Genomic DNA, 15280 nt, shown 5'->3' with positions numbered 1-15280 from the left:
AATATTCTTGCTGTTATACTGATATGCACAATAAAATGTTTCTTACATTGGTCTTCAATTTCTCACTTCACATTTAAAAGGAATATTTCTGGTTTGAATGGTACTACACAATTCAATATCTCTTGTAACAATATATATAATTTTCCAATATTTCTTTACTTTCCACATAACCACCACATATAATAAAGAATTCCCTCATTCTCTTTGCATATCTAACAATTATTTGATGATCCAGGGTACATTTTTGCTACTTCCTCTGGCATTAAATATCATCTATAAAAAATGTATATAAATTATCTTTAGAAGATACCGCTTTAATTATCTTAATATTTGTGTTCCAACTTTGTTTTCATTTACATCTACTTATTTTGACATAATTAATGGAATACTTCTGAGGATAATTCAATCCATTAATATCTAAAAAAAAAAAAATTCCACTTGTTATTCAGCCATTTTCCCTTCCTGTCTTAGTATTTTCTTTGTTCTCTGTCTTGTTGATATCCTAGATCAGTGGTTCTCACACATTTAGCAGCAGGACCCACTTTTTAGAATTAGAATCTATCAGGACCCACTGGAAGTTATGTCATGACCAGAAATGACATCATCAAGCAGGAAAATTTTTAACAATCCTAGGCTACAATCCTACCCACCCTTAACCATGAGTAAGTTCCATTGACTATCACTGTTAACAGAATATACATAGTAGCTTGTAAAAAGTACAGGTCTGTAACATTTCCCCAAATGCAGTCATATACCATGGCAGCATCAAGCAACCCACCTAGTGGGTCCTGACCCACAGTTTGAGAAACACTGTCCTAGATTATCTGCCTCCAAAATGAATATCCTAAATCAATATTATTCATATTGTAGCCCATACAGGCTGTGTTCAGGAAACAAAGAGGTATAAAGTGAATACCCATCATTCCTCCTATTAGTAGAGTGGGTTGATCATATGCAGATGTGCAGTGCAGGAAAAAAGCAGGAACAAACAGGACAGTCTTGCTTTTAGTCTGGGGCTTACCCTGCACATGCCTGATCTCATCTGATCTTGGAAGCTAAGCAGGGTCAGGCCTGGTTAGTACTTGGATGGGAGACTGCCTGGGAACACCAGGTGCTGTAGGCTTATACCATAGTCTTTCAAGACTGAAGGTTGCCAACCAACCTACCTAGGCCTCAAGGACACATGCCTCAGGTGCACAAGCAAATCAACTTTCCCTCACTAAAGTTCCTTTACTGCCCCAAAAATCAGTTCAAAGGTGTAAATAATCTTTGGGCACTAACCATCATACTAAAAGTATGCATTTGGAGAGGGTCTAATACGAAATGATGCTAACTTCACAAGGGTTTACTGGGAAGGAAAAGAGAATATTACAAATGGAAGTCATTTCTTACCAATGGAAGAAGTTGAGTTTTTAAAAAAAAAAACACTTAAGTTTTTTAAAGTTACATCTTCTCAGGGAGCATAAATCAATGTTTGCCAGTGATCTGAAATGTAAAGAGGAGTAGATACGTCATTTGTAAGACAATATACTGGCAGCTATGAGACTGTTCGTGGAAGGGAGCATTTTATTCCTAGCTTCTAGTAATTTCCAGTAAATCTTAGTTTTACAAGCTACAAGTCTTTCCAGTGTCCTTGGAATAATAACATTTGAGTCACGATATTGGCACTAATGTTTATAGAAATTTATAGCTGCCTCTCAATGCCATCCAGCCATTCTTTCAAAATAAGGGGGGAGGGGAATAATTAGGTCAAGCAAGAAGGAATAGAGAACCTCCTGTACCATATATCCCAGATCCAACTAAATTATCATTTTCATTTTCATATTAGCATTTTCCTGTTTGGTCAGGAATGAAACAAAGGCTAATGATATATTGGCACTCCAACAAACATGTAAAGCACATCTTTTAGAAAGGACTTACCCACTACTTCATCTTCAGAAAAACCAAGGGGTCTCTAAGAATAACTTTCAAAGGTTTATTTGGCTTTCTCTGGCTATGGTCCATTGTTTTTAATCAAGACCTCTAAGATGACAAGTGAACGTACAGAACACAATCTTCACTTTGGCATGAGAAAAGACCAATAAAGTCCTGTTTGTTGGGTAGGCTTGCAACCTGGACACAACCCCTTAGATTTCTTACTAAAGCAGCTGTGCAAGAACACACTTGTGGCACCTCCACCTGTCCCCTCCACAGTCCATGCCCTCTGTCAAACCTCTGCAACACACCTGAATTCTTATTCTTCAAAGAAAACAAGGAAGGGTTGCAGAAAGAATAGGCAGGAGGAGCTGCAGCCGCCATATCTCTACCTTTTATGGGAGATGTAAAGCACTACATCTCATTGTCCAGGTCAAGCCCTGCAATGCAGCTTACACTGAGCTCATAAAGACAGGAGAAGGGGGAGTATGAAGAAGAGCAGTCACACAGTGCCTCAATTTAGACTAGGGGTGCCCAAACCCCGGCCCTGGGGCCACTTGCAGCCCTTAGTGGCTCCCAATCAGGCCCTCAGGGAGCCCCGAGTCTCCAATGAGCCTCTGGCCCTCCAGAGACTTGCTGGAGCCCACGCAGGCCTGATGCAACTGCTCTTGGTGTGACAGCCAACTGTTCGACCTCTCTTGTGAGCTGTGGGACAAGGGTTTCCTCCACTGCTTGCTGCTCCACAACTGTGATGCAGCAATAGCAGCAAAAGAAAGACTGGCCTTGCTTTGTGAAAGGCCTTTTATAGGCTTTGAGCTTCTTTTTTCCCCGGCCCCCGACACAGTGTCAGAAAGAGGATGTGGCCCTCCTGCCAAAAAGTTTGGACACCCCTGATTTAGACGATGGTTTAGAAACCATTCCAAATGATAGTTTGCACTAGCCATTGTTCAGAATCCAAATACTTGTTGGAGTTTCCAAAATTCTACAGGGAAACCATTGTTTAAGCAACTTGTCCATTTTCATTTTTCATCTGCTCAACATTCTAAGCTCTAGATACAGTACACATGATGCCTCTGTATCCATGGGGAGTCCTGAGCTGTTCTGAGGCCCACAGAGGCAGTGTGCAGCCTTTACAGGCCTCAGAACGGCCTTTAGAGGTCCTAGAAGGACACTTCCAGTTGTCTTCAGAGGCTTCAGGTTGGGCCAAATCTGGCTTGGTTCGAGTCCAGGGGACTCACATTGAGCCAGATCCAACGGATACAAAATCCACGGATAAGTAGGCTCAACCTGTATCTTCTGAAGGCAGCACAACAGCATAACTATGGTGCGTCAATTCAGCCACCAAACCCAAAAAGTTATTTACTTATTTTATTTCTTTCAAAATGTTTTAATTCCTCTCTGCTACTATTCCATGTTGTATAGGATAACACTTGCATTGCACAGCCTGTGGTGTGCAAAACTACCTTAAATTATCTTCTTTCATTCTGGTGTGCTACTTGATGGCAAACCACGGTTTTGCCAATTCAGAAGCTCACACCAAATCACAGTTAAGCTTCCTATAATAAGTGTGGTTTGGCAAGATTCTCAACTGAGCCCATGAGTCATGCAGAGACTCCAGCTGACTTGTCCCACTTTCACATGGAACCAAAAAGTCTCTCCTGCATAGTCTACTACTTGCACAGTGGATCTGCTGTTTTCTCTCAGTCCAAGAGGCAGCTGCTGTGTTTGTCTTTCAAAGGGGGAGAGGAGCTAACAGGTTGTCCAGATTCTGGCTGTAAAGTGTGGGCTGGGAGATACCAGTCCCAACAAAAACCTCCAGCACAATGGAGCTAGTTGCATGGGAAGGACTTATCTGGCTCTGATCCAAAGACACGAGGGAGCCCAAGTCACCAGGTAACAAACCTGACTGGCTTTTCTTCACCATTTCCTGACTGGCAGCTTGTGGTTGAGAATTAGGTTGGAGAACAAAAAGAAGCAGATAAAAAACAGATGAATCACCACTTTAAAAAAATGTATCTCCTTTCTGCCCATATTGCATGAGCTGCCACTGTTTGGATGAGATGACAGCCTTCTAAGTAGTTTAACACAACAACAGATACAGAACAGACCCAAACAGATTTAAAGCTAAGATTCCGGTTAGTCGGTGGCTGTCCTCTGTCACAGTGTCAGCAAAGTTCCACGTGCAGGATCGCATCTGCACAGTTGAAAACTACAGAACTGATAGCAAACTACCTTCTATTTTTGTGTTTTTCACTGTTCAAAAATCACAGTCAGTGATGCAAGAGTGACTCCGGATATTTTAAGTCACATTAAAAGAAGCAAATACTGTAACATCTACAGGAATTATTCAGGAGGGCATACCTTACTTCTCTTACAATTGGACATGTTTTAAGAAAGAAATAGTGTTGTTCCCTACCGTCTTGTTGCTGATGGTAGCAGCAAAGGATTGGGACTCATAGGGAGGAGGGGGAGAATTGAGATATTGAGGGGGAGACTCTGATCTGCTCCCTTACAGGGCAGGGTGAGCTATACTCTGTGAAAACAGGAGCAAGCCCAATTCTTGTGAAGTTTACAGAAGTGGCTCTGAGATTGGTTATGACTCCTCCAACAAGAAGTCCATTCTTCTGGTTCATCCTCACTTTGAACACTTAACTTACTGTGAACAGTGCAGGGGTGAAAAAGCCAATAGTTATAGAAGGGGTGTCAAACAAAAAATCCGCCAAAGCTTTTTATCTGGCCCACTTGATAACTGGGCTCTCCCAGCACTGCCCTTTTACCAGTGCTGCTTCCACTGGAGAGACAGTAGAGAGGCATCAGAAAGCAGAGAAGGAACACTATGAGGAAAGATGCAGACCAAGAGGGGTGAGAGAGGGAGACACTGCCTATTTGCTGCAACAGCCCAATTATCATGCAGACTGCCCTTTTAGCAGTGTCACTTCTGCCTTTGTAGAGCTCCTCTCAACTGTTAAGCTGGGAAGTCATACCTTGGCAGAAGAGACACTGCTGAAAGGGCAGCCCGCGTGATAATGGGCTCTCCCACATCTTTAAAATATAATATAAGCTTGCATATATTCTCTTCTGGCATTTGCAGCTATTGAGTTCCTGCATGAGAACAAAGTGCTTATATCTGGCCATAACCTGGCCACAGGGCTTATATCTGGCCATAATGATGTCACTTCCAGCCTTCAGCAAGTGCCATGAATGCTAGTCGGCCTATTGTATAAAATGAGTTTGACACCCCTGGTTTATAGGGTCTTGACCAGCTGACAGCTTCCTGAAAAGCCACTTTGAGATGGGAAAAAGGAGTGGTGGACATGTCAGTGAGTGTTGCTGCCAAAATATACACTTCTATATCTCTTATGGCTCTAGGCTGGCAATAAGGAGGATTAGATTCAGCACGAAGGCCTTCTTACCGCCAATCTCCATTATATGAACTCAGTATTGGAGCCAGGAGGGCAGAACTGTAAGTCACACTCAGCTCCGAAACTTGCCAAGAAAGCTGCCCCACCCCCTCGCTCTCAGGGTCGTTCCAAGGGACAAAAGCAATGCAGAGGCATTGCTTTCACTTCTGGACAGTGGATATCCCTGAAAGTGGATACTATCCTGTATGCCCTGAAGGTGATGTCTTTTTATGGAAGAGGAAAATGTGGCAGATTTAAAACCACTGACTACCACAGTGGCAGCAACAAGACAAAATTCCACACTTGGAGCCATGGGGAATGCCTGCTACCAGTCCAACCACTGACTACCTCAAAAATTACACAGGGATGCTCAACTGCAGGATGATAAAGAACTACTAGCAGTATCTTTGCTTAAGCACAACAGGCATGTAGATAAGCCCTTTCTCATGACCAGACAGAACTCATTACAATAACAGCAGCACTTAAATAGAGATATTAAACTGAACCTGGTTGGCATTTCTTGCTAGCTTCAACATACTTCCATTAAAATAATTAGCACTCTCATTCTCAAGCCAGACAAAAACAAAGATTCTGCAATCAAGGCCACTGCTCAAGAAAAACTGAAATGAGGAGAGAGAAAACAGACTTGGCAACAGCATTGCAATATGAGAAGGAAAGCAACTGCAAGCTGGGGGTGCAGGGGCAAGTTAAAGCAACACTGCTGAATTGAATCCCACAGGAGCTGTGCTCAGTAGGACCTGTTTTAAGGCTTCCAATTTGGGTACTATTAGAAAAAGCAGGACAATTGTTTCACATTAGCAGGATGCACAAGATTGCAGACTCCTACCTAACAATTAAAAAAACTGCTTGTTTCCAGTACTGCCAGTAAGATGCATAGGTTAACCTCTAGGGTCTGCCTTTTGAATTGTGAGACAATCAAGTCAAAAGGCTTCAGGCAGAAATTGCAAGAGAGCATGAAAAATGGAATCACTCCAGCATCTACAGCTATTTTCCAGCCAGTGAAGCCAGAAGCCAGCTCCAACCAACATGGGGTGTTGGATATAGAGTGGCAAAGCTTGGGTTCAAACCTGTGCTTCACCATGAAGGTCAGTGGGGGACTTTGGGCCAGCCACTCTCTCTCTCTCTCTCTCTCTCTCTCTCTCTCTCTGACTACCTTTCCTCACTGCTTTGTTGCAAATATAAAACAGAACAAGGCAGAGGATGCTATCCTGATCTGCTCAGATAAACATATAAAAGACTTGACAAATAGACCATCAAAATGATCTCTACCAGGAGCTCTGCACAAGCGTCAAGAGAGGTTAAACCAGGATGAGAAGAAATGGTGCTATACCAACAGAGAGAATGCTCCAAAGTCATTTCGAGAATGGAATTTGGAATTTTCTCAATGAAGAAGGTTAACTTGAGTTTCTGCCTTGGATAGTTAAAACTTTGTGAAATGGGAACTTAATTCCACAGCTGTCACCCAAGACAAACACTAATTAACACATACTGTATTCTTAAAGTGAAAACTAAGATTAGATACTAGGCACATTGGCAGACAGGGTGGCCCCAGCAAACATGAATCCCTAAATTTTCCTGATAAACATATCAAGAAACAAGCCTTAAAACACATGCAAAGGCTCTAACCCAAAAGAAATCTCATGCACTCAGGAGTTCTCACTTCAGTGGCAGGAACAGCTCCACATGATATGTCCTCTTTATTGCCCATGACAATCTTCACCCCTTCCACTGATGTGAATGAGGAAATCTTTTTGCATGTAGAACATGAATTACAGCTCCCAATCATTCAGGAATTAATGGTTAAGCAGGAGGCAAACCATAAATTTTCTTAGGAACATATGTTAATGTCTAGACCAGCGTCGGCAAAACCATGGCATGTGAAAAAATGTGACTGGCGTAAGGCGTGCAGTGTACTAAATGCAAGTGGGTATTTGATCATTCCCTCCCCTCCCTACGCTCCATTCTTGCACAGGGTTTAAACCTTAAAGGGAACACATCCTTATAAACTTTAAATTCTGCAGAGGAAGGAGCACTTCACGACTCCCCTTGCTCCATACTTTTATAGCATTTAAAGATTAAAAGGGACACGTTCTTTTAAATTCCACCATGTGAAAATGGAGCATTGTGAGGAGCCGAGGAGCTCCCCCCCCTTCTTCTTCCAGTGCTGCAAGAAGAACAGGGGCGAAGACTGCTATGTCCCAGATCACTTCTCCCTGCCTACAAGTTAAGCAGGGACAGGCAATTTGGAGCCCATTCCCCTTCCCTTTAGTTTATTTATGAGGAGTGAACCTACAGACATAAATCTAAGAGTGTGACCTGCAGCCTGCCTGGTCCACTCCATTTCTGTTTGATATAAGCAGTGGTAGAGCAGGTTCCAAGTTAATATAAAAATATAGCCTGCCTCAATTTCAAACAGAAGCAACGTGGACCACACAGTCTGCAGATCACACTCCTGGTAAGCAGGGGCATGTGCAAATGTTAAAGAATGTTTTCAAGCATATTGTTCTCTTTAAAAAAGTTTGAAAAATACAAATAATAATAAATGATAATCTGCTGTTCAAAATTTCCATGGCCATGTGAGAGCATTTTTAGAAGATAATCCCCAATTTGGGCACATGCTCTCAAAGAGGTACACAACCCCTGCCCCAGGTGGATAAAAGCTGACAATTTTAAACAGAAGTTTTCAGATCACATGCGGATGTAAGACTTTTAAAAAATATTTTTAATATTAAGTTCTGTTTTTTGTATAAAAAAATAAAATAAATAAGGGAGGGGCCATAGCGCAATGGTAAACACATGTTTTGCACGCAGAAATTTCCAAGTTCAATCCCTGGCACATCTAGACAGGGCAGAGAAAAATTCCCATCTGAGGGCTACTGCCAGACTATGTATATAATACTGAGCAAACTGGATCAATGGTCCCTTACAATGCACTTTCCTATGTATAATTAAATCTGAATACCAGCATGTTAAGCTTACATCTATAATCCCTTCTCACGCAATCAATGGCAGTCTACCAAGCATACTGCATTTAAGTTTGCTTTTCTGTGCATGCAAAAAGCCACAGGGGAAAAATATTTAAGGTCAAGCATTTTATAAAAAATTCTATCTCACCCTTCTGCTTTTCAGAGGACACATGGGCAGTTTAAAACAGCTAAAACAAAACAGTTTAACATAAAGGCAATTCAAAATAAAAAACTATTTAAAAGAGTACAGTAGTAAAGGCACAAGCAAGATCAAACTGCAAAATCATAGGTCAATATATGGGTCATATATGGGTCATATATGGGTCATATATAAACCTATAGGTCAATAGGTTATTATAGGCTTTTTACTGGGGCCAGGTAGTAGTAAAGCATCATTACCTGCATAATTTACATCCTGTCTTACTGAATACAATTGGTTTACTTCTGAATAAAGTAAATAACACCATTTTCAAACACCTCTAGTTATGCTGTAAGAGAGGAAGAGAAATGATGTATACCTTCCTAGACAGAGCATTTAACAGAGATGTAAATTAACATGTTTCAATGGTTAGATTAACCAAATTAGTATATATCATTGCCTTAGGAAATATGAAGGGGAATGGGAAACTGTATTTTAAAATTAGCCTTTTTTCTTGGCTATTTGAATCAATCCACTCCGACTGCCGCAACAACAGAATTTTAACTACTCACAGTTTGTCAATACCTCTTCTAATTAAAACAGCAGAATCATGGTTCAAGTCCCAACATATTTATTGAATGGTACAATCTGATCACTTTAAGCTGCCTTACCACTGCAACACACAAACCCTAGTTGGACCCACAGCAAAGTGAGAGTTGTCAGCAACACAACCCCTTCTTGCTTTCTCCAGAGGACTATCTCTTGTTACAGGTGGGGGGGGGGACATATAGAAGGTAGTGAAAAATAGGTTAGAACCAATCCAAGGCCTCAGATTTTTCCAAGTGTTTAAACCTTCTTTTCTCTACAATTAAATGAAGACTAAACCAGCCCTACCCTTTCACCACCTGCAAGAATGTGCTAGCTATACAGAGGAGCTTCAGCCACAAAAGTCACACTTTTGTGATGTTAGTCACATACCCGCCCCAAACTTGGGCACCTACAACAGACATTACTGACACATACTAACACATAAAGATAGAGCAGCAGGAGACATTCCTCATACATCAGAACCTGTTTTCCAATAACAAGAGCTCCAGGCTGGGAACATGCAAAACAATAGTATAAATGGGTTGTGTGAGCATATGCAGAATGCCAGGGAATTCCAGGTGCTTACAGGTCAGAGGGCATCACTGCTAAGCAGATGTCAGCTTTATCCCATTCAATGCTGAGAACAAAACACAGACTTCACCTCTAGACAAATCACACCCTGGCCTTTTGGGCCCCGTTTTGCAAAAATCTTCTGTGGGTCTTTTAAGTAGTCATCCCTCTTGCCTCAGGTGTACAACACAAAACCATCATTCCTTACCTCAGCTACCAGGTAAGTGAACTGATTTTTTAATAGAGACAGAGGAAACCCCATGGAAGTGACATAAAACAGGGGTGTTAAGACATAAGGTCCACAAGGCCAAATGCAGCATCTGGGGGCAATTTATCAGGCTCACTCAGCTTGATCATTGGGCTCTCTCATAGCTTGAAAATATGAACAAGATTTTCACATTTTCCCTTCTGTCATTTGAAGCTAATGAGTTTTCTGTGTGAGCACCAAGTGCTTACTTCTGGCCCTCGGCATCACCAGCTCAGTGACGTCACATTCTGCTTAATGATGTTACTTCTGGTCCTTGGAAACATCTGCTCAGTGAACATCTGCTCACTTCTGGCCCTCAACATCACCCACTCAGTGATGTCACATTCTGCATCATGATGTCACTTCTGGCCCTCGGCATCCTCTGCTCAGTGAGGGCACATTCTGCTTCATGACGTCACTTCTGGTCCTCAGCAGGCACCATGAAGGTTAACTTGGGCTCTCTGCTTGGCATCTCTCACATAAGATGTGGTCCCCGTCTCTCCCTCTCACATACACGGAGCGTCTGCCGGTTGTGCAGCAGGCTTGCGCGCGCCCTGGAGAGCCCCTGATTCAGCAGAGCCGGGGCGGGGCGCGCAGGAGGGCAGTGCGGACGGAGAGGCTCCCAGCGCGCTCTCCCCGTCCTTCAAGGACACAGAGCCCCGCAGGCGCGTGCAGGGCCAGCCTCCCCTCTCTAGCAGCGGCTCCGCTCCCACACAGCCGAGCGTGAGAAAGCCGCAGCGCCCGCCGCTGACAATGCGCTCTCGCGGCTGCTGGAGGGAGGAGGCGCGCACAGCCCTCGTCGCCTCTCCTGCACCGGGGGCCCTGCAGGGCTCGGGGCAGCCTGGAAGCCGCAGCAGCCCCCGCGGGCAGCCCTCGCAGGCGCGCACCGTGGGGAGTGCCGGAGAGAGCCGGGGAGGCGCAGACCCGGGGTGGGGAGCGGCTCGGCCGCGGCTTACCTCGGGGGCTGCTGTCCGGGAAGTACGGCGGGGCCGTCGGCGTGACATTGCCGGAGCTGGGCGCCGACAGCAGCGGGGAGCGCTCGTCCACTCCATCCGCAGCCATGGCACTGCAGCAGCGCGCCGGCAGAGCCAGAGAAGAGCCAGCCAGCCAGCCAGCCAGCCAGGCGCCCGCAGGCAGCAGGCACACACCCACCCGCGATGTGCGTGTCACACGGCGGGGAAGGGAGAGGGACCGGCCGAGGAGGAGGGAGGAAGAGCCGGCCCTGCTTTCCCAGGGAATCAGCGCAAAGGGGGAGGGCCGTGGCGGAGGAAGCGCTTCCTGCGTAGGGTGATCATCTCTGCAAAAGTTGAGCGGGGGGAGGAAAAACGCATTCATAGATGTACACCTATACATACGTATATAGGTAGATATACACACACATACATATCTACATAGGTAGATATACATACATACGTGTGTGTACATATACACACACATGTATGTTTATGTGTGCATAGATACAGATGTCTGTGTGTGTATGCATGTATATAGATATAGATGTGTGTGTATGTACATGCACACTTTCTTTTTACATACAGCACACACAGATCACATTTACACACAGTACATACAAACTACAATAGTAAATTGGAGTAAGAATTACTGCAGGAATTAAAGGGCCCAATCCTATCCAACTTTCCAGTGCTGGTGCAGCCACAATGCAGCCCTGAGGTAAGGGAACAACTGTTCCCATACCTTGAGGAGGCCTCTGTGACAGCCTCCCCACCACAAGATGCAGGCCACACCCCACTGGCACAGCTGCACTGGCACTGGAAAATTGGATAGGATTTGGCTACACCACTTAGGGCCAAATCCTATCCAATTTTCCAGTACCCTGTGCTGTATCCTGCAGGAAAGGAGCAGTCACAAAGGCTTCTTCCAGGTGAGGGAACATTTGTTTCCTTCCCTCAGGGCTACATTGCAACTGTACCTGCACGGGGAAGTTGGATAGGATTGGGCCCTCAATCAGTTAATCAAGGTCCCAATCCTACCCAACTTTCCAGCACCAATGCAGCCACAAGTCAGCCCTGAGATAACGGAATAAGAGCACAATCCTGTGCATGTCTACTCAGAAGTAAGTCCCATTGACTACTATGGAACTTACTCCCAGGTAAGTATGTATAGGATTGCAGCCTCAATGTTCCCTTACCTTGAGGAGGCCTTTGGGACTGCCTCCCCACAACAGAATGCAGGACATTCCTTTTTGGTGTGGTTGCATCAGGGCTGGAAAGTTGGATAGGACTGGACCCTAAGAGCTTTTGAAAACTTGTGATGGCTAAACATGTGCCCTAATTAACCAGGCAGCAAACTGAGGAACAGGTAAGCATTTTTAATGCATCCCCTTATAAAACCTGCAAGTGGCTGCCAGGGCCTTGTAAGAGGCATTTGCTTCTTTTCTCTCACAGGGGCAGGGCAGAATGCCTCTTCTAAGATGTTGCTGTTACAACACAGGCTCATGTAATCTAAGCACTTAGGAAGTAGTCTTGCTTCCAAAGCATGGTTTTTATTCGTAAATTGGATTAAACTGGCTAAAACTCACATGACTGGTTGACCAAAGGTTCCTTTGACCAGATGACAGCTCTAAAGATTCTAGCAACCCTTGCTCTTTTCTTGGCAACCATATGTTCTTAAGGAAAGCCTCATTGTGAAGCTCAGGAAAGAGGCTTCACTGAGAAACTTTAAATTCAACACTATGAAAAAGGCCACATCACCAAGCAGACTTAGGGCCTGATCCTATTGCCAAGCAGTATCAGTCTTCTGTGTACTGCCCTGACAATGGTTGTCACAAACGTGCTATAAGGCATGTTGCAGCAGCCAGGAGAGGAAAGGCACTGGGGTTCTGCACTGGTCAGATGACTGCTGGGAGCCACTAGCAGTAAGTTTCCTGCCAAGCTTCAGAGAGATGTTCCGGGACATGGGGAGGTGGCATTTCTGAGCAGGAGGAGAGCAGCCTGGGGGTGGTCCAGGCCCAGGAAGGGCCCTCACCCCAAGGATATTTCCAGCTGCCTCCTTGGCCCTGCAGGATACAGCAGTGGCTATTTTGGTGCCTCTGTACTGCAGGCCAGCAGCCAGCATAGGATTGGCCTGTTAGTTTGTGAATTGCTTGTCTTCATTGACCACCAATAGTCCTTAGCCAGGTAGTCCACCTGATGAGATTAGGTTACACTGGCCAATTGGCCCTCCAAGCCCACCTGACCAGCTGAGAAGGCTAGTAAGGTTATCCATCTAGTCAGATCAAGATTCCACAGGAATCTGTGTGTGGTAAGATTATTTTTATTTATGTAAAAGACTGGAATACTAGAGATCCGAGAGGTGTAATGGTGCCCAGGTGAGGACCTGAGTGAATATAGTTAGAAACCAGGGAACTGTTAAGGATTTTATTTTGCTTTGCAGTTTGTCCGTTCCATTCTGTAACCTTTATTGGCATTAAAACAATAAATAAATTACAATACAAGAACATAAGAACATAAGAACAGCCCCACTGGATCAGGCCATAGGCCCATCTAGTCCAGCTTCCTGTATCTCACAGCGGCCCACCAAATGCCCCAGGGAGCACACCAGATAACAATAATCAGCACAAATGGCTGTGTTGTCAAGAGGGAGAGTTGCAGCAAGGGGCTAATAGGGGGGGAAAAAGAAAAGAAGGGGAAACAAGGGAAAGCATGCGATCAAAATGAGGGTTTTAACTTAGAAACAGCGGAGAGAAATTCTGCTACAGCATTAGTAGTGGCTACAGATTAGTCACCCAAGAGGGCGAGTAAGGGATCAGTAAAGGTGCCAGAAGGAGAAGAAAAGAAGGGATACAAGTGTGTTTCTCGAAGAGATTGGTGGGCCGGATAACAAAGTAATATATGGGCCACTGTGTCCGGTTCTAAAGAACATAATCTGCAGTTGCGTGGGATGTTGGCAAATCTGCCAGAATGAACGGCTGAGGGGAAGATATTAAATCTCTCGAGCATAAACGCTCTCCTCTTAATAGGGTTAATCAGCATACTAAAATAATTAAAAGGACGACCAAGTGAGGGGAGGAGGCCAAAAAACTGAGGAGAGCAGGTAGGGTTAAGATTGGAAGAGAGTTCGTTGAATTCAAGTTCCCAAAGTTTGGATTTGATAATTGAGTGGGCTCTATGGAGGTTAATGTCTGCAAGAATTTCAGGGGACAGATCTAGTGATAGAAGTTTGGAGTCTATAAGTTGGAACCACTTGGAGAGGTAAGAATCCTTTAAAAGATCTTTTAAGAGGGACTCAGAATGGGTGCTTAAGTGTAGACGAAGCCAGAACATAAAAGTGAGGGACTACGCAATGGTAGAAGGGAGGTGGATCCCTAGTTCGAGCATAAGAGTCGATAATCTAATTAGATTAGGGACCCCCAGAATTGATCTAAGGAAAGAGGCTGCAACTTGGTCCAAATCTTGGTTCGCAGCCTCTATCCAGATCATGTAACAACCTAGGTTTCTTAGGGTCAAGCCCAAGGGTGTGCATGGCTGTTCTGTTCTGGCTCTTCCATAGGAATCTGTGTGTGGTAAGATTATTTTTATTTATGTAAAAGAGTGGAACACTAGAGATCCAAGAGGTGTAATGGTGCCCAGGTGAGGACCTGAGTGAATATAGTTAGAAACCAGGGAGCTGTTAAGGATTTTATTTTGCTTTACAGTTTGTCTATAATCACCTGCTTGTATTTTTGCTAAGATCCACACCTGGATACTTCCCACCTATATTCCTTTTAAGGGGTCCACGCCACTGCATGGACCCCTTTGGTTGCTGTGCAGCAGTGTGGCAATATCTTATGGTGTTTGGTGATGTCTTCATACTTTATCACCAACGTCCGGTTCAGCCAAGCTCTGATCTGTGTGACCGCATGGTTTACCAAGAACACTGCTTCCAACAACCAAGCCCTTTTCCAAGCCTACTTCTTCTGTTCTTTCCTCCATGTATTATTAAAACCTCCTCCCCCCTTGATATTTCAATAAACTCTTTTATACTTTAACTCTTCACATCCTGGTCATTGATTAAACTTAGCCAGCACTTTGCCTCTGGACTCTTGGCTATGGCTCCCACTACCAAAGTTTCTTTACCAGTTGTGAATGGGCTGTCACAATACTGTCTACTGTTTTCAGAATCTGGATCGCAGACCTTTCTAGGCTGCACATAAATTTTGAAAGTTTGAAGATTTTAGTTGAAAGAGTTGACTTGCCTGATCGAGATACAGTATGTATATACAAATTAGGATATTGATGATTACATATTTACTTTCTGATTTGCGGAGAACTGTGTGTTTTAAATTAATATTTCAATTATATTATTTGTTCTCATGGAAATGACTTGTTCATTTGGCTCTCGCACTGTTATAGATCTTGAATGTTTCAATTCAAGCTGACTTTCCAGAAACAAGGCTACCTGTTTCCTCAGTCTAATTTAAAGAGTTATGCTTAAG

The 15280-nt window shown here is 44.0% G+C and overlaps 1 protein-coding gene and 1 pseudogene across 2 annotated transcripts in view; one reads left to right on the top strand and one right to left on the bottom strand.

The window, feature by feature from the left end:
- The window catches only part of PIP4P2 (phosphatidylinositol-4,5-bisphosphate 4-phosphatase 2), a 33717-nt gene extending 22682 nt beyond the window's left edge, over nucleotides 1–11035 (bottom strand). For both annotated transcript variants that reach the window (XM_066624365.1, XM_066624366.1), the window contains exon 1: nucleotides 10803–11035. In XM_066624365.1, the coding sequence (XP_066480462.1) occupies nucleotides 10803–10908 (106 nt within the window). In that variant the 5' untranslated portion in view covers nucleotides 10909–11035. The remainder of the gene's footprint in view (nucleotides 1–10802) is intronic.
- On the top strand, nucleotides 1009–1123 carry LOC136650516 (5S ribosomal RNA; annotated as a pseudogene).
- Nucleotides 11036–15280: the final 4245 nt, after the last annotated feature.

This window comes from Tiliqua scincoides, chromosome 4 (assembly GCF_035046505.1).
Source record: "Tiliqua scincoides isolate rTilSci1 chromosome 4, rTilSci1.hap2, whole genome shotgun sequence".
NCBI lineage: Eukaryota > Metazoa > Chordata > Lepidosauria > Squamata > Scincidae > Tiliqua > Tiliqua scincoides.
This window is presented reverse-complemented; position numbering and strand designations above follow the sequence as displayed.